Here is a 22383-nt window from a genome sequence, read left to right on the forward strand (position 1 = left end):
CATTGGAAAGAATAACGTGCAACATTGAAAGAGTGAAAACGTTAGGATACAATTATTTGACACATTAAGGGTGTCAATAATAAAAGAATAACGTGCAACATTGAAAGGGTAAAAACGTTGGGTTGAAATCGTCTGCAATTCCGATCTTGTATAATTCCGTGCAATACCACCTTTAGGGGGTGACACGTGTATTGATACCAATACAATGGTCCAGATCTAGTACAACTAATAAAACATTAAATCAGTGAAGAGACATTTAAATCAGATATGGACCATTGCATTGGTATCAATACACGTGTCACCCCCTAAAGGTGGTATTTCACGGAATTGTACGAGATCGAAATTATAGATGATTTTTTTCCAAAAACGTTAGGATACAATTATTTGACACATTAAAGGGTGTCAATAATAAAATCTCTTTTATTATTCTAATTATTAGATCAATGAAAAGTCAATATAGATATGTCACATGTAAATTTTAGTAGTACTCCTTATCAATCATATTGTTGCTCAATCTCAATGTATAAAGGATTGATTTTTCCTACACACATGGTCAAGGGAAAATTTATCAATCGAGAGGTTCTTTTCTATTTTTTGGTAGAACAATCAAGGGGTTCATATGGTGTGAAGAAGGTACCGTATATGTGATGATGGGAGGTATTATCGATCATTTACAAATAGGGGCATACATTTATGGTATATATTTTTTTTCTGATAAATACATTTATGGCGTAGAATTGACTTCAAATAAACTTGGAAGAAGGTACCCTTTCAAATAAACTTGGAAGAAGGTTCATATGGATAGTATCATATGAAAAAAGACTTGTACCAAAAAAAAAAAAAAAAAGACTGGTGATGTCATGGATAGCATCACAAATAAAGCGGGACAGCGTTTCAAAACGTGAAATCGGGATGGCATAAGCTAGAATTAGTCCGGAGGGCCGGAGTCCCGGATCCTCTCTAGTGCCTCAACGCCCAGTGTAATAGGATGGTTGGCAGCACCTTGACATGCATCTTTAGTCATCAAATGCATATTAAGCGCACTAACACACTTGAGAGGATTTGGTTCCTCAAGAACCCTATATTCTAAGGTTTCTTGATATGAAATGTCCATATTAGATCGGCTAGCTTATGGATTGATCACAAATAATGCTAAATTACATTACTTTCGTTTGTAAGGGCAATTGAGGATTTTGCATGGGTTCAGATATAGGAAAAAGAACATTATCTTATAAGTCAGGCATACATAAATATATGGACCAATGGAAATAAAGAAGGAATCTTTTTTTCTTTTTTTTTTCTGATAATAAAAAAGATGCTCTATGGTAGTGATCATAGCCTTCCGACCAAAGCCCACATATATAACAAGCAACGCTTTCGCAGAACCAACAAATAAAAGTGGGACATGTTGACTCAAATCCACAATCAGTCGACTCAAACGATGATGAGGTAAGGACTTCCTTCTACTAAGCTACCAACCTTGTTGCTAATGCGAGAACATCTTCAACTCATGCTTGGGGAGATCAGCATATTAACCTTTACGATCAAAATCTGTCCCTGAACCCAACCCATGTAATAACTCGCTTTTTGAGAAGGTTGATCCTAGCCCAGGGTTTTACGATTTTGGCCGATTCTGGTCATTTGGAACCGGATTGGATTGATTGTATGGCCATCTGACATCCGTATCCAGTATCAATATCGGCCACCTAACTGATACGGATCGTCCCATTTGGCACGAATGTGGTTTTTCAATGGAAAAACAGTGTTTTGATCCAGTACTGGACTGATACGGATCGATACAGCTGATCCGTATCGGTATTGGAGACGGATACCGATCCCAATACATCCGTGGTGGTTCATAGGACATGTAGATGGGGCCGTGGTGGGGGACCTGGGAGCTTGTTAGGAAGGCGACTCGCCAGTTCGAACCTAACCATCCTACCTACCTCCACGTTCTACCTTCTACTTCAAGAGATTCTGCTTCTTCTTTATCTTCATCTTCTTCTTCGTAGCACCGTTAAGAGTGCAGTAGTACACTTTCAGTATCAGATTAGCTATCATATTCGGCTTTGGAAAAGGAAAAGTGAATATATTTAGAAAAGAAAATGGGGGAAGAGCAGACAGTTCAAATCCCAAAGGTGAAGCTAGGAACTCAGGGATTTGAGGTAAAGCCCTCCTTCACTTGGTTGCCTCATCTTCCAGAATTTTCCTAATAGTAAATTTCTTCTTTTGGTTAATAATGCTCATCCCTTACATGAGTTGGATTTCCTTTCTTCTCTGAAATGATATCATATCCTGGATGTTAGGGTTTCAGAGGCAATTCAATACGCATCTTTGTGTATTTTCTCAGATGAATGAGAAGGACAGCTTCCCCTTCTCCCCACCCCCACCCCCACAAAAATAAAATAAAATAAAAAATAAAAATTACTAATTGTGGATGTAAAATCTCCTACTACTGTTTCAAAAATTCATGTTGGTTTTCAATCCCCAATCACATTATTGTTGAAAAATTGGATAAAGAACTAGGCCATTTTCTTCAATAACTCAATACTGATTTCAAGTCTTCTAGTGCTGTTGAGTAAAGTATTGCTGGATAGCATAAGAGAATCTCACTTACCACCAAAGTTCCCTTGAGGTTAAAATGAAGGAATATTAATACATACATCATGTTCTGGCAAAGAAGTTGATTGGCCGAAGTTTTGATCACTATACAACCTTCTTAAAGCATGAAATATTCCCTATAAGCATAGTCATTGTTGAAGTTAGTGAAAGAGTGCTTTTAGTTTTAGCTTAGATAGATCACTAATATAATGAAATTGTATATTCTGGTTTTTCTCAAGCTACCTCTACAAGGGCTTCGAAACCAAGTTGTCATTTATTATGAATTGAAAATTGTTCCCTTTTCACATTTGTAGAGATATGTTTTAAATAACTTGGAAATGCCACTTTCCCATTTTTCTGGTCCTGGCAGAGACATGGGGAAGTGTTGATAAGCTGGGGTCTGGTTACTATAGTTTTCATTTTCTGCCAATGGCTTTAAGAAATCTATTCGTGAATGTATAGAATTTGCTTTTTATCCATTTAATGGGTTACTTTCATCCTTGTAATTCTTGTCTGTACGGCTGTACCTTTGTTGTGTTATAATGTTACTTACAGTGGAAATTTGTGTTCTTGATCCACTTTGAAGCTATCACAATTATTGATCTACTTTTATAGAAGTGTTTCCTGTACACTGGATTTTATGTCATACATTTACCCAAAGGGCTGAATTGTTTGAACATATTATAGCTCTTAAAATTCCTTAAGGTTTTCATCTTGCTTTTTCTTAAAGAGTCAGGAGGTTCATTTCAAAGAAATTGAGAGCCAATATGATGCATTTCACTAACCTGTCAGGACAGATATAGGAAACAAAACCACAGGGACAGAGTGGCCTTGAAACCCATTAGGTAAAACAAGACAGAACAGGGAGATGATTAATAACTCAATATTCAAGTTCCTGATTTAGACCAAAGCTGGTCGGCGGACGATTATGGCCTGCTGATTCAACCTTTCAAAAACCAAGAAGATACAATGGTTAGAATGTTGGATCAGGAATAACAGATGTGAACAGAAAATAGAAATTGGGACACACAAAATAGTAAGTTAGGGAAACTGCAATAACCCAGATTTTCTGGTCTGATGTACTCAAAATTCTGGTCGATTGGAGTTTTTATATTGGAGAAAGTATCTTCAAAGTTTAAGCCCAATCCAGGTTAGATACTTAGATTTGCTGTTAAGGCAGGTCTGATCTGAAACCTAACTTAAGGAGAAACTGGAATTGCAGGGTGCTGTAACTGGGCAGGAACCAAAAACCAGATTTTAAGTTCAACAGAAACCTCTCGCGCAAGGTCTTTGCTTTATGAAAGAGACATATCTTCTTATTTTTTTCAAAACTTGGATTTTCAAAGCTTTCTGCTAAAAAGTCAGATAATTGTAAGATAATGAAACTTTCTGACGAGTAAAATCTTCATTCCAATCCCTTTTTCGCTTTTTCTTTTTTGGTTCCTTTGTCTCTCATGCAATGCATTCCATTCCCCTACACCCCCTCTCTCCTCCCCTCCTCACCCCCCCCCAAAAAAAAAGAGTAAAGAAAAAGAATCAATGGGTTATCCTATTATTCCATTGAAGAATTTTAATGCTACCCACAAGTTTTAGCAGTCTTCTCTGTAGAAACATGAGACTCCATGCACATGCATTCCTGTTTACTTAGGTAGAAAGTGATATAAGGAGCTTCGGTTGCAAAATTGGATTATTATTGAGGAGCAAAAACTGATGGAAAATAGATGAAAATCTCAAGAAGAAAGCAATCTCAATTCAGTTCTCTGTCAAGGGTATCTACAAAAGGCAACAAGAGTTTTTTTTTTTTTGGGTTCCTGATGATGGGTGAGGGAAACAAGAGAGATAAGAACAGGGAAGTATTTACAATGAAATGAAAATTAAAGTATTCCAACAAGAATCTCTCTGCTACCATCATGTGGCTGAAGAGTGATTGAGATTCTCTGTTTGTGTCAACAAAGAAGATAAATAAGGGCCATTACCCAGTGCTGGTCTCGCCTATGCGGGGTCCTGGGAGGGGTGAGTGTGGAGGCGGTCATAATCGGAATGTACAGTAGAATATTTTGTTTCCATAACACCACTTCAACAGTAGTATTTTGTTTCTAATTCTTCCTTTTCTCTCTACACCCTCCAGGTCTCAAAGTTGGGGTTTGGATGCATGGGACTAACTGGAATGTACAATGCTCCTGTCTCTGACGATGTTGGAATTTCAATCCTCAAAGAAGCTTTTAGTAAAGGAATCACATTCTTTGACACAGCTGATGTTTATGGAGCCCATGCTAATGAAGTCCTGGTTGGAAAGGTAGATGTGTCCATGCATGATCTTGATAAATTGAATATTTATGCTTCTGTGCTAGAATATTAAACCAGTAATTGCCATTTCCTGATTGATTGATGAATGAGCATGACCTTTTCTAGAAAATTGTGTTTGGTCCTTTTGCATTTTATTGGTTTTTAAATAAAGTAGGCTTGTAGGGGATAGATGCCTACAAGCTATGGATATATGTGATAATCCCCATTCTAATTCCAGATGAAGCTTCTTTTAACCATTAGTGATTCAACTATTTGGTGAAAAGTAGATGAGAAAATCACTGCAATAGGAACAGGTGGCCCTTGTTTGAACATAACTTGCATTTTGCTTGGTGTCTCGTTCTATTCATTGTAGCTGGTTCAGGAAGGAGTTTTTTTAGTTCTCAATAAAAGGATCTTAAATCTTTGCAGGCATTGAAGCAATTGCCTCGAGAAAAGATCTAGCTAGCAACAAAATTTGGTATTGTAAGAATGGAGCTAACAGGAGTGGTAGTTAATGGTATTCCTGAATACGTCCGTGTTTTTTGTGAGGTGAGCCTCAAGCGTTTGGATGTGGACTATATTGATCTCTTTTATCAACATCGGGTGGACAAATCTACACCTATTGAGGAAACTGTATGTATTTCACTCTCCTGCTTTAGTTTTCTAAGAGGTTGAATTTGGAAAATAATTCCTTCATCTTAAATGTTGAATTTGACCTAATTCCTCTTGTTTGACAATGACTTTATCTCTGTCTGATTGGCTATTATTTTTTTCCAAAGGTAGATGGGGGAAATTAAGAAGTTGGTGGAAGAGGGAAAAATAAAATACATTGGCTTATCTGAAGCCAGTCCAGACACAATTAGGAGGGCACATGCAGTTCATCCTATCACTGCTGTGCAAATGGAATGGTCCCTGTGGACACGCGACATTGAGGAAGAGATAATCCCACTTTGCAGGTTCTTTAAAATTGCAATCCTTCTCATAGAACCTCTATCATAATATTTCTTCCCCCCCCCCCCCCTCTAATGTTTAGGGTATTTCTATTTAGGGAAAAGTTACATCCACCTCTGCCGTTTATCCTTATTACATCCACCCCCCTCGCTTTTCGTTTATTACAAATAAACTCATGCCCAGCTAACACCGTGAGTGAAGCGTTAGTTTTGAGATTGAATAGACTATCTTACCCTTATGATAACCTTACCTAAAACATCCTAAGTCAATGACCATTTTACCCTTAATACATCTTCATCCCTAAATCTCAAACTATCCTGAACCCCAGCTGTTGCCCCCTTCAACTTTGCCGTCTCTATTCATGGCAGCCGGTGAGTTTGGCGATTATAAATCAAGCAGCCGTCTTTGTTTCCAACAAAAACTCTCTAACCAACCTCTCTGTCTCTCTGATTTCCTCTCCGTTTGCAAAGGTCAACTCCAAACCAAGCACCGAAGGCCTTCTTCTTTTGGGATAAGAGCAGAAGTAACGGCGACTGAGAAAATGGGAATAAAGATCGAACAAAACCCTCCTGAGTCAAAGCTCACCCAGCTTGGTTGAAGACAATGGCCTGAATACATTTGTTTTCACATTTCTCTATCCCCCGCAATTTCTTGGGTTTTGCGATTTTTCTTTTCCTTCACCCGTTATGGTTTCTTTGCTTTCTCCATCTGGATTTCTGATACGGTTTTAGCATGAGTAATGGGGGTATTAGTGAATCTATTACCTTCACAATAGAAATGTTAATGATTGTACTGCATCGTTCTGTTCTATAGTTCATTTGAGTGGGTTGATTCAAATATGTTGACAAGTCTCCTCCATCCTTTATTGATTATCAACTGATATCTCTATGGACTCTCCCTAATGTTAAAACGAGTTGAGCGGAAGTGATTGATACTCTTCAAGTTCAGTTAAGTAGGTTTTGGGGAACTTAAAAAAAAAAAAAAAAAGGGAATTAAATATTATTGAATGAAGAATGTTCGGTGTTCTTGTGGGGTTACACTTGAAGATTTGATAACTTCACATCTATGGCTACATATTCTTATTAATGGAAAGTACATGAACTTCCAGCCCATTTCCATGGGCGACTGATATCTTTGAAGCTTAGATTCACCAGTTTCGCATTTGCTAAGGCCAAACAGAGAGTAAGGTAAATACAAGAAATGGACCTGTAAACCTGCGATGTCTTCTTACCTGAATATGGCTGCAACAGTGGCCTGCTATGTAGTTTAGAATGAATGAATGAAAATGAAGAAATAAACCGAGAAAGAATGATGAATCAGCCCATCAAAATAGCTCAGTTGGAAGGAATTGATATTATGAAATTAAGACAAGAAGTTAAGTTTAAATTAGTGCGAGTGTTGAGATTAAACTCGCCGGTCGCCCTCCACGGCCGTTGTGAACAGAGACGGTGAAGTTGAAGGGGGCAGCGGCTAGGATTCAAGGCCAAGTTTGGGATTTTAGGGTTGAAGATGTAATATGGGTACAATGGTCATTGACTTAGGATGTTTGAGGTAAAGATATTATAAGGGTGAAATAGTCTTTTCAATTTCAAAAGTAACACCTCACTCACGGTGTTAGTTGAGCATGGTTTTATTTGTAATAAATGAAACGCGAGGGGGGTGGATGTAATAACGGCAAACGGCAGGGGAGGTGGATGTAAATTTCCCTTGTACTTAAATTTTTTTTTTTTTTTTTTGGACTTTTTTGATATTCCTTTCTTTGTTACTTGAACTTTCATTTTTATACCCCAATTTACTCTAGGCAAGGCCAGTTGAAGTTTAAATTTCTGAAACATCTCTTAAATCTTGAAGTATGCTGGCAGTGAATCATCACTCAGTAGACTTAAAACTGTCCAGTTACTTCTCTTCCCCCGCCCCCACCCCCCACTCCCCATCCCCCCCCCCCCCCCCCCCGCCCCCGCTCTTTTTTTCTCCCCCGACTTCCATCAAAATATGCAAGTGATTTCCATGTATATTTTGGCATGCAGAGAACTTGGTATTGCGGTTGTGCCTTACAGTCCTCTTGGTCGTGGCTTTTTTGGTGGCAAGGCAGTTGTTGAAAGTCTACCAGCAAGCAGTTCCTTGGTATGAAAATTGGGTCGTTGTTTAGGTCTTTTCCCATTTCGCTTCCAATTGCTTCGGCTGGGATTACACATTCTGCATGGGTAGATGAGCTTGTTGAGCTGATGGCCGCCCTTCTGTGTTAGTTTCACATCCTTGGTTCGTAGGACAGAACTTCGATAAGAACAAAATTCTTTACACACGGATGGAGAACTTGGCTTCAAAGTATAGATGCACCACTGCTCAACTAGCACTAGCATGGATTCTCCATCAAGGCAATGATGTGGTCCCTATCCCAGGTGAGTGTTTTTTTTATCATTTCTCTGGAACAGAAGGTATACAGAATATTTCTAAAACTGTTGGGTATTTTATCGGTGGTAGTGTGTTTCGGGTTTGTGTTGGATGTCATGTAGTTGGCATTCCTTTGTTGTATCCTAGCTATTTTTTTTCTTTCTCAAAAATTATGCCTTATCAACAAAAAAGAAGGAATCTGGAATCTCTAATTTGCTTGATGATTTTCATTTGATTACTGCTTTGAGAGCATGAATCCTTCATTAATTAAAAATTTCTGTTTCTTCTTTCCCGTACCGTGTTTCAAATAAATTTCCAAAGTAGATTGTCAAGTCATGATACCAAACTGAGATGTAGTGTCGCTTGACTTCAAAGTAGAACCATGTATCTGAGGGTTCATTCTGATATTCCCAAAACCAGCACTAAAACATTCTGCTTGGAAAAGGATGCCTTTTTTTGTTACTGTTGGTAGTTTGTAGTTTCTCAATCCCAAATCAGAATAAAATTTTTAAAGATATGTTTAACTGCGTTCGTTTGCATGAAATTTGTGATGTATCTGAAATGGTCTTGCTAATGATGTCCTTGTTAATTCTCCAGGAACAACCAAAATTAAAAACCTTGATGATAATATTGGCGCAGTGAAGGCAAAGCTGACAGAAGAAGATTTGAAAGAGATTTCTGATGCAGTTCCTATTGATGTGGTATCGGGTTCTAGAACCTATGATAGTATGCTGCAGTCCACGTGGAAGTTTGCAAATACACCTCCAAAGGATTCCTAGTTCTCCACTAAATAGTCTTCAGGAATTTGGTCCATGTTACTTGAAGTGTACAAGATCTGAGTCTTGAATCTGATTTATGGTAATAATTCCATTTAAGATGGTAGAAAAACTCATTTTGGAGAATTTTATTTGTATTTGTCTGAGCTATTGAATCACCTGCCATCGTTTCCAGAATGATACTGGGACATTTATAATTTTGATGTGAAAAACACAGTGATGATTGTATGTTTTGTTGGGGTATGCAACAACGGCCTATTTGATTTGATCTTTCCTGTGCTGTTATTGTTGTTGTTGTTGTTGTCTTCTTGCAACAACATAGCTTATATGTTGATATTTTAATCACCTTTGTGGTTCAGGGGATACCACCCTTGTGGAATTACCTTTCATCTGAGTCTAGGATAGGAATGGAGAATTTACTTGTAAGTCTGCCTACTTGGTTGCCGTAGGGACGGTCTCTAATAATGTGGGAACCATATGGAAAAGAATTTGGCATCTCACTGTACCTCTTTCATATGATCCTTCCTATGATTGTTAAGCACAATCATATCCTTGGGCACAATCATGCCCTTGGGGAATGAACATTAGTGAGGAATGCCATGCCTGTGGGACAAGCTTGTTTGCATATCCTTGGGTACAGCCCAAGGGCAAATATGGAGAAGGCGAAGCCTTCTATAACATAAAACTGGTAAGAATGGCTTATGACCAACCTTAATTGTGATGATATCCACCCATGTTTTTGGGTGTTCCTTGAAATGGTCCTTTTGCAGTTGGAGGCTTGCAGCTGGATTATCTAGAAATCTAGAAACTCAGTTATTTGATGGTAAATCTCTTCCTTGAAAGTACCGTTCACTTCCATCTTTGCGCTTAGGGCAATGACCCAGGTACAGTCTCATTTTTATACCCTTTACAATGAGTTCAAGGATTTAGAGAATGGGAGCAGAGACCACACTGGCAGCTGCTGATCTGATCCAGCCCAATCCCTGATGAGTTTCCTCAGGCTATGTTTGGTTGTAAGGGGAATTAAAGGGAAGGGAAGTGAAATTTTCATATTTAAAAAAAAAAATATGTAATCATTAACCATATAACTTTAACATTAACTCCAAAATTTCTTACATAGGGGCGTTACTATACTTGACATAGTCTAGTGGCGTTCTTTTTCCCCAAAATGAATTAATTTTCATATAGAAATAGGGGCGATAGGACTAACCAGGGGAGATGCACATCTTACGGTGTCAATTGTCAGCCCGCACTGGTAGGCCCGACCACGCCCGACATGTTTATGGCCCGACTTGGACTAGCCTGATTAATAAATGTGTAGAGCTACGGGCGTTCACGGTGCGGGTAGCTAGCCCGTCGGGTGCTCGATCGAACTGACATGTTTTTATATGTCGACTTGAACCGACTCGTTATAGCCCGACCTAGCCTGACCCCCTTTAATACTACATAAAATTCCTATTTTGCCACTACTAGTAAGAAACTAATTAAGCTTTCTTACCCTTTGCTTAGTAGTAGGATTTTATTTAATTAAGCTTTATTTTGTAAGTTGTAATGATCATAATCTTTTCTTCTAAAAAAAAAAATAACAACCATAATCTCATATCACTTATCTTCTTTATTAAATATTTGTGTCACATTTTTTTAAGCCTTCAACCTATTTAAGAATAGAGTTTTAGAATGGGCACTTTTAAAGCCCATTTAGACTTAAATAAGTCCATAGCTAGGTTAAAGCCAGGTTAAAGCTTGTTTACGGAAGCTCGATTAAAACCCGATATAGACCGATTCAATTATAAATCATACCATGTCCCCCAAAGCTAGACCCGTTTAGATAAACGGGTGTTCATGGTGCAAAGCTTCCAAGTGGTCAACCCCGATTAGGCTCGATCTGACCGGTTGACACTCCTATGCACATCCATTCAATTAGGGGGCATGGTGGTCTTCTTGCCACCTCTGTGTCTGTACGTAAGGATGTGCGACTAGGTAACAATGTATATTATAGGGGTAAACCACGCCAACAAGGACCGGGGAGGCATACGACATTCAACCAGGGGTTAATTGGGTTGAATCTTAGGGCGCGTTTGATAGTATTTTTGCCGTTTCTATTTCAAGAAACAACAGAAACATAATTTTCCATTTCTAAAAACATAAACGGAATTGAAGGTGTCAGATAAATCATGTTTCTGGAAGTTGATAGTAACCAACAAAAGAATGGCCACGAGTTGTTTTCAGAATTTGTTTCGCCTGTGTCGTTTCTTGAACCATAAATAGGTAGAAATTTCTATTTCTATTTCTGAAAACAAGTGAAACGAAACCGTTTATCAAACGCTTTTTGTTCCTTTTCAATGCGTATCTTGAAACGTTGCCAAATGGAGCCTTAGAAATCTGTCTGGGCGTAGGGTGCGCGACATTGTAGCGATTGTTTCTAAGTGGGGATACTGGCGACATGCACCGCAAGGTTCGTTTCACTTCTAGTCGAGAGTCTCGAGACTCGAGAGTCGAAGACTCCCATCAAATAAAGTTTGAAAAAGTACGCCATGAGGATCGCAGGTTGTGCAAGAGCCAAGAGGAGTCCTTGGTAGTTCTTAGTTCTTAGTTCTGACTTGGGCGACTGCGGTGAAGTGTATGTTGTAGAAGGAATCAAGTAAAGGAAATGGATGAAGCTCTGCGAATCCAACAATTCGATTCAATTCCTTCGCCTGAAGTATTCGCATCGCAGATTGAATCGAGAAATGCCCCTGCGGTTATTTGAACTCACTCACTATCATTCTTTCTTCTTATTATCTTCAAAAAGTTATTCTTAAACATTACTCTCTCTCTGACGCATTTGATTTTTCTTGTTTATTCGTGAAAAGGTATTTCACGGCTGTATCAAGGATTGGGAAGCCATTTCCAAGTGGAATCCATCTAATACCGGACTCGACTATTTACAGGTTTTCTCCTGCTTTGCTTCGTTTAATATTTTCTGTGTCGGATGCTTAGGTTACCGAACAAGTATTCATCTTGTGTTACGCCTCATTTGCTGATTGTTATTTTTCTCTCTTATTTTTATTTCAACATTGATCTTATACGATTATTGTTGTTTTCGTTGTGATTTCTGCTACGTAATTTGAACGAAATTAATTGTTGACCACGAATTTCGAGTAGGATAGTACTCCTAAGGTGATGATTATCCTGCAAGAATTGTGTAATTCTATAAGAGCTAAACAACAACAACAAAAAAAAACTCAGCCTTATCTCAACTTAATGGGGTCGGCTACATGAATCCAAACAAAACAAAGTATGGAAAACTGAGTAAGAATGAAAAAGGAAAGTATGAATGAGGTAAGACAAAAAAGGCACAATACAACAAGTCAGGAGAATCTTACCTAAATGGGGTTGGCTACATGGATCCTTGCCCTCCAATAGGCTCTATCCGATGTCATATTTGGTACAAGATCTAGACTATGTATGTCATTCCTCACAAGTTCTCCTATGGTCATTTTAGGCCTGCCTCTAGCTCTTTTAGCTCCTTCAATTGGAATCTTATCACTCTTAATCAGGGCGTCCCTAGGTCGCCATTGAACATGTCCATACCACCTCAAACGACTTTCTCGGAGCTTGTCATTGATCGGGGGCAACTCCCAAATCAGCCCTAATACGTTTATTCCTTACTTTATCCTTCTTAGTTTTGCCGCACATCTATCTTAACATATTCATCTTTGCTACACATAGCTTCTCAATATGACACTTCTTAACTGCCCAATTAATGTAGGGATAGATTGGACAGCCAAACCAGACCCAAGACTGCAGGAACTTTTAAACTAAGAACAACCAAAACCACCCAATAGTAAACAACAACAACAGTCCAACTTAAACCAGTCAACAGTCCTTGAAGAAACCAAAATTAGCAGATCCACAATCAGGAATTTCAGGAAACAGAGTTTGCATCAACAATTAGAAGTTCCAGCAACAGAAATAGAGTAATTGAATAAGTAGGATCAGAATCAAAACATATCAGGACCAAATAACCAAATCAGAACTCGATTCTGACAGTAGGTTCTGAAATATGGCATTAACTTCTGAATTTTCAGCAGAGTATTTCAAGGAACTAATAACACATCTAAGGACTGATTTGAAAGTCCAACCTGATTGGAGAATAATAGCAGCAGTCAAGTTCCATACAGATTTAAACAAAACAGAATTCAGAATTCAGATCTGGGCAAAATCCATAACCGGCCAGAACTGAGTAACAGTCCACTTCAGCAGGAACCAGTGGTCTGATTAGCTTCAAAATTGGATCGAACTTCCTTCAGAATAGGACTAGCCTTCGATCAAAATTAGAAGGCCATCGGATGGCCAGAACTCCCAAAACAGCTAGGCCAACAGTAGATAAAATAGAGAATCTTAACCCAGAAATTCTGTACACAAATTAGAACCCTTACCTGATTGTTTTGACAGCAGTAGAACCTTGAAAACAAACTTGAAAGAAATAAGAAAGCTTGAAGAAAACCTCATGGACTTCACGCCGCAAGGAGTCGCTTGGATCAAACACCAAACCCTTCTTCTTTGATCAAACACAAAGAACCCTCATAGAGGAGAAACGCAGTAGCATCTTTTTTTGTTCATCAAATTGTGTCTCTACTAATGAGAACTCTCCTTTATTTATAATAATGATGAGGGGTTACATAAAATAGAAACTAGCTTTAGTTTCCAAAAACTGAAATAGGAAACAAAAGAAAACTCACCTAGTTACTAAACCTAAAAATAGAAACTTACAAAATAGAAAGTCCTTTAGTTACTAAAATTGGAAATAGAAACTAACTTATGACTGAAAATTAGAAACTAAGTAGGTACTAAAATTAGAAACTAAATAACCCCATCTAAAAAGGAAACTAAAGAAAAAGGAAACAAATCACTAAATCCCGTATGCAACCTTAGAACCCCTAGTTTAGACCCATAAAAGTAGCCCAATACACTCCAAACCACGTGGACTGAAGGCCCAACACGTATACAAACCAACCCTAAGCTTATTCCTAATAAAACAAGCCTAGTTTGGTGAAGAATCTGCATCACCAACATTCTTCCCCATACATCATAGCCGATCGTACAACAATCCTATAAGAGGGAAAATATGGTGGATATTTTGTCAATGTTACCTGATATTTAAACCGAAGGGCATTGTCGATAGAGATGTGTAGTAGTAATTGTCTTACCTATTCGTAAGTTTGTACTACAAAAATGGCATAATTCGATGAGATGCTTGATCACTATCACATGAAGGGGCCATGACAAGGTTTTTCTGGACAATCCATGAAGCGGTGAGTAACCAGATACTTGAATGTCTTTTGTTGCTTGATCACAAAATGGTGCACATCTAAATGAGAGATGATTTCTACATTTGCTTTTGTCTCGCATCATCTATTGTAGACTTAGAGCACTTCAAGTGGAACATTTTTGAGCTCCGCAAGTTTTTTAAATGTTAGCAAGTAAATACACTTAAAACAAATTATCTTTATTAGGTGTAGAGGAAGCAGAAAAGGGGCTTTGCTTCTCTTTACAATATGAAGAAAGAAATAAGGGTTGAAGTTTAGACTACTCATAGTAGTTCTACCTATAGAAAAGATAATGGAAGAGGCGATCAAAATGGTACTAATGTAAGGGTCGAAGTTTACACCACTCACAGTAGTTCTACCAATAAATAAGGTAATGAAAGAGGAGATCAGAGGTGAAAAGCAAAGGGGACTAACCTTTAAAAGTACCTTAGGTTGATGTCCATTGAAAGAAGAAACAACAGTATAAGTTTCAGGCCAATTGGCAGGGCAGAGGATAGGTTTTGGACCAGAAAACTGACTGATAACAGAAATAATAACTAGAATCTTCTGATGTGGTAACTAGTTCAGTCGAGTGTGGTGCCTCTTCAAAATCTCTGCCAAATCTGTTAGCTGGATTACAGATATCAAGGAACTTAAAATTAGAAAGTAGGCTTCAGAATAGTTACTCACTGCTATAACCAAATCCAGCCATTGGACTGGGTTGAACTAACCATTGAGAGGGTGGGGGGAGGTTCTAAGAAGGGTATTTTTATTTTCTAAATTTAGGCTGCAACCAATGGACTGATCTGGAGTTCCAGGTGTTTGAAATCAGATGCAGGGAAGAGATTGCACTCTCAAGGACCAAATTTGTTTGATCTTGATAACCTAGTCTTCAGTAGATCAGCAGCACTTAAAAATGGAGAAACAAACCTTCGACACTTTCTGATTGCTTGTTTATTGCGGGGTAATGAAAATAGAAACAAAACTTAGTGGAGAAGAAGGGAAGAAGAGGGGAAGAGATATGACCAAGGCCTCTCGCTTATGGCCTTGGTCTGTCTCTCACAGACCTTAGGATCTCGTCATTGACATCTCACCACACTGACTCTCTCATCACAAAGATAAAGCTCTCTATTTGTTTTTTTTTTTCCCTTAAAACCCAAATCGTGGCCTAAAGAGAGCCTCTTCTCTTTATTAATAGCGTTCAGAAAACTCCCTCATGTGCGGGAGGGAACCACTTACAGATTGCAAACCAAATAAATTAGAAACTATCCTAATCTAGATTATATATCACAATAGCATCTAAATACGAAATAAAATCTAACCAATAGCTTCTTAACAGAAAAACGGAAACTAGATAAAGTAGCAACAACTAATTAGAAAGTAAATTAAATATCTCCTAAAACGTATCCACACAAAATGGTTATGGGATCCACCAACTGACAACCAGAATTGGTTCTATTCAATAGGTACATGGGCAGCACAGAATCTGGAAATATTATGGGCTTAACTCTGGCCCATTAAAGTTAACTCTGTGGCCCATTAAAGTGGACCATGGGCTGCTCGATGGCCTGGCTGAATGACAGCTGGTCCTTTCTTTTCTTCTTCATACTTGATCTGCATTAGGTACCCAAATCCATTTATGATCCCAAGTTTCTAGATACATTGCACTTCCACTCGGGTCAAGGCTACTTACTTTTTCTTTTGTTGATTATAATTTTACTGTAGAATTATTCAAACTAGGAATATTTGGCGATTCCCAATTGGAAATTGGTAGATATTCTATCTATGAACAAAAATATTTAATAATGAAAGTAAGTAGGAGTATAGTCTGCACTCTGCACTTATTTGTTGAGGAGAAAGTAGAAACTGATCCAATTCGAACTAGTTGATGTTTATACTGGTTGATCATAGAAGGAAATTCTGATGCATTCCAATCAAGCATCCTTCCTTTTAATCTTGAGTTATTTTCAGATTGAAGGAAATGATTCAGTTCTAGAGCCAAAGACAGTATTTCTCAAACAAGAAATCGAAAATATTCTATAAAAATAAAGTTAGTTTTTTATCAAGTTTGGGACTGAATGGTGGTCTCAAATGACTTTATGACTGAATACTTTGTGGTTCTTCATTTTTTGGAGGAAGAGGGCAATACTGTGATGATCAATGTATGCTTGTGGGTCACCTATTCTTTTATATTTAGTTTTTTAATATTTTAGATAATTTTTAAGATACATTCTTCTCATATTCTTTTGGTCTGTAAGTGTCTTATAAATTTAAAACATAATTTGAAATTTCAGGAACAAGTAGGATCCTCCGTTGTTGAGGCCATGCTGTCCAGATCAGCACCAGTTTTCTATGGTGATCTTAGAAGCCATGAGAGGGTACTCAAATAAGAGAAACTGTGGGCTACCTGGCACATTCTGTTAAATGTCTTGACCCTCAAACTGAATTCAGATGATATTTGAATATTTTTCACCTTTCTGTAATAGGTTCAATTGCCATTCTCGACCTTCATCATCTCTTGCAAACAGCATCTCCAAAATGCAGATGATAGTTCTGTTGTTTGTGTTGAATCAGAAGGCCATGGGCTGACAGGGTCAAACATAGAGCAAGATGCTCATTATCAACTTTATTTAGCACAGGTGATGCAAATCCCTTAACTCCATCCCTATTTCTTTTACTTTATATATTTCTCCCAATATTTGAAAGAGAGTGAAATGGAATTTTTCTTGAAATTTACTGGACTTGAGTGAAAGGTTCTGTTATTGAACGAAAAATAAAGACCGATCTAAGATCTGGTCTTTGACATCAAACAGAAATTATAAGGCACAGTTTCCAGTGCTCTCATCAGAAATCACCTTCAACTCCATGCATCTGAGTTGTTTTAGGCTTCTTGATGGATTTTTTTTTTTTTTTTTTTAAACCAAATAGCGGAATTTTGAAAAGAATATCAGCCACAGACTTTTGGTTTTGCACATGTGAGTTCTGAGAAGCTCGTCTTGCTACTTAACCTTACTTATCTACTCGTAGCAGGTCGTATCAATTGATACAATCAGGTTGATACATATGCCTTTTTATCTTCCCCCTCTGTACCGTTTTCTATTTTGTGTCACAGAGGGTCAAATCCGCTACATATCAGACTGATATGTTTGATACATATCGATACTTGACACCTTGCGTGTAATTGGATTCTCTCATATTCTTTGGGAGTTGGTGACCAAAAAATCAGCAAAGCCTATTTCTCTTACAATGTCAACCAGTCCACACCTGTTTCATAAATGTGACCATTCCTTTGTTTTTCCATAAAATACTAACAAGTGGCAATAAGGAGAAGCCTAGAAAAGATTGTCTCATGAACTGAAGCAGGAGAAACCATCATTGACGTGTAATGGCCTCACAAACTAAGGCATGACGACTCATCATTGATCTGGCAGTCTCACAAACTGAAGCATGACAACCCATCATTAATGTGTATGTTGTGTAGGTGGTTCACAGAGACGCTTCATGCTTCCAAGTGTGCAGCTATTAGTTGTTCTGCCTACTAGATTTATCTGCTTTCTTTTCTACGTTCTGTTGAGTTTTCTCTCTATATTTTGCCAATAATAGTAGTTTGCTCCCTGTGAATATCGTCGATGTAGAATGTTCATATATTCTATGATTAAAAAAAAAAAAAAAAAAAAAAAAAAAAGAGCAACCCAGTGCACGTGGCTCCTGCTACTGCAGGGTCTGGGAGGGGCCAAAGTATGTGGCCTTACCTGTATGCTTCGTAGGAGAGCCTGTTTCCAAGTTTCGTATACCTCTGGCCAGCATGTTGTAATATAGTGCAACTTGTTCATAGATTCTATGATATTGGATGTATTTTTATTTGTTCATGAATTGCTCATGCAGGTACCGATTTTAAATATGGAGAATCAGGAGAGGTCTCAGCTTGAAACTCTGAAAGAAGATATTCAAATGGTTTGAATATTGAACATAAATTTGCTTTTGTATTTCTTTTCTGTTGAAGTTCAGATTATATTCTGATTTATCTTTGGTCGGTGCAGCCTACTTTCTTGGAGGCAAAAGTGTTAGCATCTATTAACATATGGATGAATAATTCAAAATCTAGATCCAGTACCCACTATGATCCACATCATAACCTTCTATGTGTAGTTGCTGGATGTAAAAGAGGTAGTTCTGTTCTCATCCAATACCCTGCACCCCCCCCCCTCTGCTCTCTCTAATTGCCATTTGTCAGGTTTGTTATTTTGTAATTGATGAGCAGTGGAAAAGTACTCTTGGACAATGTCTCCATATCTTTCTCCCTCAATCCGTTGGCATGGTATTACATTTTTGGAAAGAGAAGCTTATGTTGATGAGAATGTCTAATTTAGTATATTATTAATTGAGAAAGATCAATTTACATTGACTATGTTACTCGAGATGTGGCAAGGAGTTAGCATTTTATTTCTGTCATGAAACTTATGTTGAAAATGCAAGTATCTAACGGGCTAAAAGGGGTGACATAGCTTGATAGCTGTCAATTTTTCTGAGAGGTGGATAGTTTGACAGAAGTTAGTTCTGTTTTAATAAACTGTTCCATTGTTAAAAAATTCCATCCAACTCCAAATAGAAGTATCTGCTAGGATGGATGTGGCTGATTTTTCCTCATCCTCATGCTATAGATAACTTAACATATTCGGATAATGCTTTTACTATGAAATAAACAAATCTTACAGGTATTGCATTACTGATGTCATGTAATGTATTATTGTTCCATTGCTCTAGTCTTGTATAAGCATAATCCTAAGACTTCAACATACCCCTAAATGAAAGGCCATGAGATTGAAGTTTTGGAAATCAGGCAAAGTTCAAGATTTCGTTTTCGACTAATGTAGAATCGATCTCGAACCCGTAAAGTTAGTGAGAGATCAATCGCAACAGAATTGCGTATAGGAACAAACTTAACGAACAAAATTCTCTTAACATCATTTTTTAACATATGTAGAAATAAAAAGGATATGACAAAGGCTTTACTACCTGGCTTGTGAGAATGGAATCAGCATCATAACTAACCTACTGAATCAACACAGTGGTGCAAGCCAAAATCTCCATTAATAAAGTTCATGTACCAGGCTGTAGCCCCTTACAAACTTATGTAGAAGACTCAAAAACAGACTCACACTAAAAAGGAAAGGCCTAAATCAATACTTAACTAATAAGGTAACATAAACTGACTAGGAAACTAAAATGACGAAGGAAACTGACTCAAAAAAGGGCTGGACTTATAGAATCCTAATCCAGCCTAACAAAAACACTTAATAAAATTAAAATAAAGTAAAGAAAGACACTAAACAAACTAATTTCGTAGGCTTAGCTTCTATCCATATAATAGGCCCATTAAAGTGGCCCATTACAATGAAAACACATTTGATCAATGGGTCAACACACACATAACCCAACCCAAAGCTGTTTTTTAGTAAAATAAGCCCATTTAGGTGATTTATCTGCATCAAGAAACTTTCTAGAACAGCTTTCATTGAAATCTTCTCTGCATAATCTTCGGTCAACTATCAACCCCCTGTGAACAGTGCTCATGTGAACAGTACTCTCATGGACAAAAAACAAGGTCAGATTCTGGTTCAATCCAAAATTGTGGACTGAAAGCTTCTTGCCCCTTCTTGTGCATGTCCTGGATTTCCTCCTCCTTTAACTGAACTGCATCATTGACCCTGGTCCAAATCGAAATGGTAGAACTATACCACCGAAATATGGTCCATTTCTGTGAAAAAAAACCAAAATATTGGAGAACCCTCAATTCACATGCTGTTTCTTTTCGACACTTGTATAAAAATGAAATATTTCGTCGAAGTTTCGGTAGATGTTTTGAACTATGAAATCAGGAAGAATTTTTATTTTTTTTATCTATAAATTGTTTTAGTTACTTTCCTTTTCTTTGGATTGGTATTTGGTGCCTTTTTCTTTCTCTTATCAGCATGAATTTCACCTCCTTCTAGTGAACATTGTTGATAAGATTATCAATAACAAAAAATAGGAGGAGAGAGCAGAGAAAAAAATTTGACATTAATCATTGTTACCCAACACAGGTTGCGGTGGCATAGTTTTTTTTTTTTCTGACAATATGTTTACAATTTTATCTGAAGAGATGCTTAATGGTGTGGGAAGGGGATCTCTTGGGAAATAAAGGAATGAGAAAACACAAGTACTTGGTGGGCGCATGTTTTCGAGATGAGACTTGTTTTGTTTTCCCTTTTCCTTTGTTTTCTACTTTTAAACCAGCACAGATCATCATGAATCATTAACTGCTTTCTGTAACTGCAGTTGTTTTATGGCCCCCTTCAGTGAGTCCATTGATGTACGTAATGCCTATTTATGGAGAGGCCTCAAACCATAGGTAATCAATCCATTGGATCATCAGAGATCTCAACTATATTTTTTTTATTCTTTCCTTTCTTCTGAATGATAAACTAGCTTAAGGAGGGAGAAGGGGGCAGGGGGAAGTTTGTTCAATTTAACTGGGAACTGTTACAGTAGTTATTTTTATGTGGAGTTCATATCCTGACCTTTTGGCTTTTTTTCCTTTTCAAATTTATGGGCAGCTCTGTCAATCTAGAAAACCCAGACTTTTCTGTTCATCCAAGAGCAAAACACTTGATGGAGTACTCACAAACTGCCATTCTTCATCCGGGTGATGCACTTTTCATTCCTGATGGATGGTGAGGGTTTTCATCTGAATTTAAGACATTCATCAGCTAAATTTTTTATCCAAGTTCCATGAAATGTGAAATGCTGCTGTAACTGCTTTTTAAGTCGGGCTATTTTCCTATTCCAATTGCTTGATTGCTAGTGGAGTTTCTAGAATCATTGAAAACTAAAAAGCCTCAAGGTAATATTCAGAACGTTTAAATGGCTTTTGCTTGGCCATGTGATTGGTCATTAAATTAAACAAAGTGTTCTTGTCTTTTCTCTGTTTAGCTTTATGGTTCAGTCTTTGTTGTTAAGCTGTCCATACTTGTTAGATGAGGTGATTATATGCATAATTGAGATATTTCACCAATATGTGTGCGCCTGTGTGCGACTTTTTTTTTTTGTGGGGGGAGGGGGAGGTGCTAAGTGTGCGGTTACTTTTGTACAATTGTACATCATATGGATTGCTCTCATGCAACTAAGTGAAAAAATTCTGGAGCCATTACATTGCAGTGGAGAAAGTACCAAACTTTGTGTCTTTAAGTTGAATTTTGTGATGGCATCACCTCATGGTCCTCAGGTGGTGGGAGTTTCCCCTCTCCATGTAGAAGAATGTATTTCTTGGCACTTTCTTTTGGTATTCAGTATCAAGCTTTACTCTCTCTCCCCCCCACCTCTTATTTCCTGATCTCTCTCTCTCTCTCTCTCTCTCTCTCTGTGTGTTAAACTGAAAAAGGTAATATCAAATTTAGATTTTCGTGAATTATACAAAGGCTGGTGAGGTGATTTAACTCTTATAGGATGGTAAGTCAAAGACAATTGAAGTTATTTCCTTCAAGTGTTATCTAGAATTCTAGTTATTAAAGTAACATTGTTTTCTTCACATGTATAAGTGCACATTGAGTCAAGTGAAGCATTTAGGATGGTGATAAAAATTAGGATACACATTAGTGCTGTAACTGCTGCAACATTTCTGAAACCCATAATTATCCTCAAGTTCCCATTCATTTGGAGTCCACCACTAGTCTTTGGCTTTTCATGGTATTCAATTGAGGCCCAGAGCACTATTAATGGGTACTCTAAATTATTCTCACATCTTTTTAATTATAACCTCTTTGATCATCCTATCTTTTCTTACAGCATTTGACTGCAAAAATCCACTTTTCACCTCTGCCTAATGTATTATAGCCCTAAACCCAGATGACCTCGCTATGTAGCATATATGATTAGCACAGTGGGTTCTACTAAAGGTTTGAGTACAATTGTGAAATTCTGAAATGCATAATCTTGGTGTTGGAAATAGTAACTGGTTATTCTTTTTCTCTTTCTGAAACTCACCACTAGCCTTTGCTTAATTTAGTTGATTTTTTTTTTTTTTTTTTTTTTTTTTTTTTTTTTTTTTT

General features: G+C 37.6%; 1 protein-coding gene and 1 pseudogene across 3 annotated transcripts in view; both read left to right on the top strand.

Annotated features, from left to right (window-relative positions):
- Positions 1–1938: 1938 nt before the first annotated feature.
- Positions 1939–9286, top strand: LOC122091628 (annotated as a pseudogene).
- A 2198-nt stretch (positions 9287–11484) lies between these two features.
- The window catches only part of LOC122091786, a 21987-nt gene continuing 11088 nt past the window's right edge, over positions 11485–22383 (top strand). For all 3 annotated transcript variants that reach the window (XM_042661916.1, XM_042661917.1, XM_042661919.1), the window contains exons 1-8: positions 11485–11745; positions 11858–11935; positions 16591–16674; positions 16783–16935; positions 18182–18250; positions 18337–18463; positions 20615–20687; positions 20893–21009. In XM_042661916.1, the coding sequence (XP_042517850.1) occupies positions 11656–11745; positions 11858–11935; positions 16591–16674; positions 16783–16935; positions 18182–18250; positions 18337–18463; positions 20615–20687; positions 20893–21009 (791 nt within the window). In that variant the 5' untranslated portion in view covers positions 11485–11655. The remainder of the gene's footprint in view (positions 11746–11857; positions 11936–16590; positions 16675–16782; positions 16936–18181; positions 18251–18336; positions 18464–20614; positions 20688–20892; positions 21010–22383) is intronic.

Source organism: Macadamia integrifolia, chromosome 10, assembly GCF_013358625.1.
Source record: "Macadamia integrifolia cultivar HAES 741 chromosome 10, SCU_Mint_v3, whole genome shotgun sequence".
Classification (NCBI taxonomy): domain Eukaryota; kingdom Viridiplantae; phylum Streptophyta; class Magnoliopsida; order Proteales; family Proteaceae; genus Macadamia; species Macadamia integrifolia.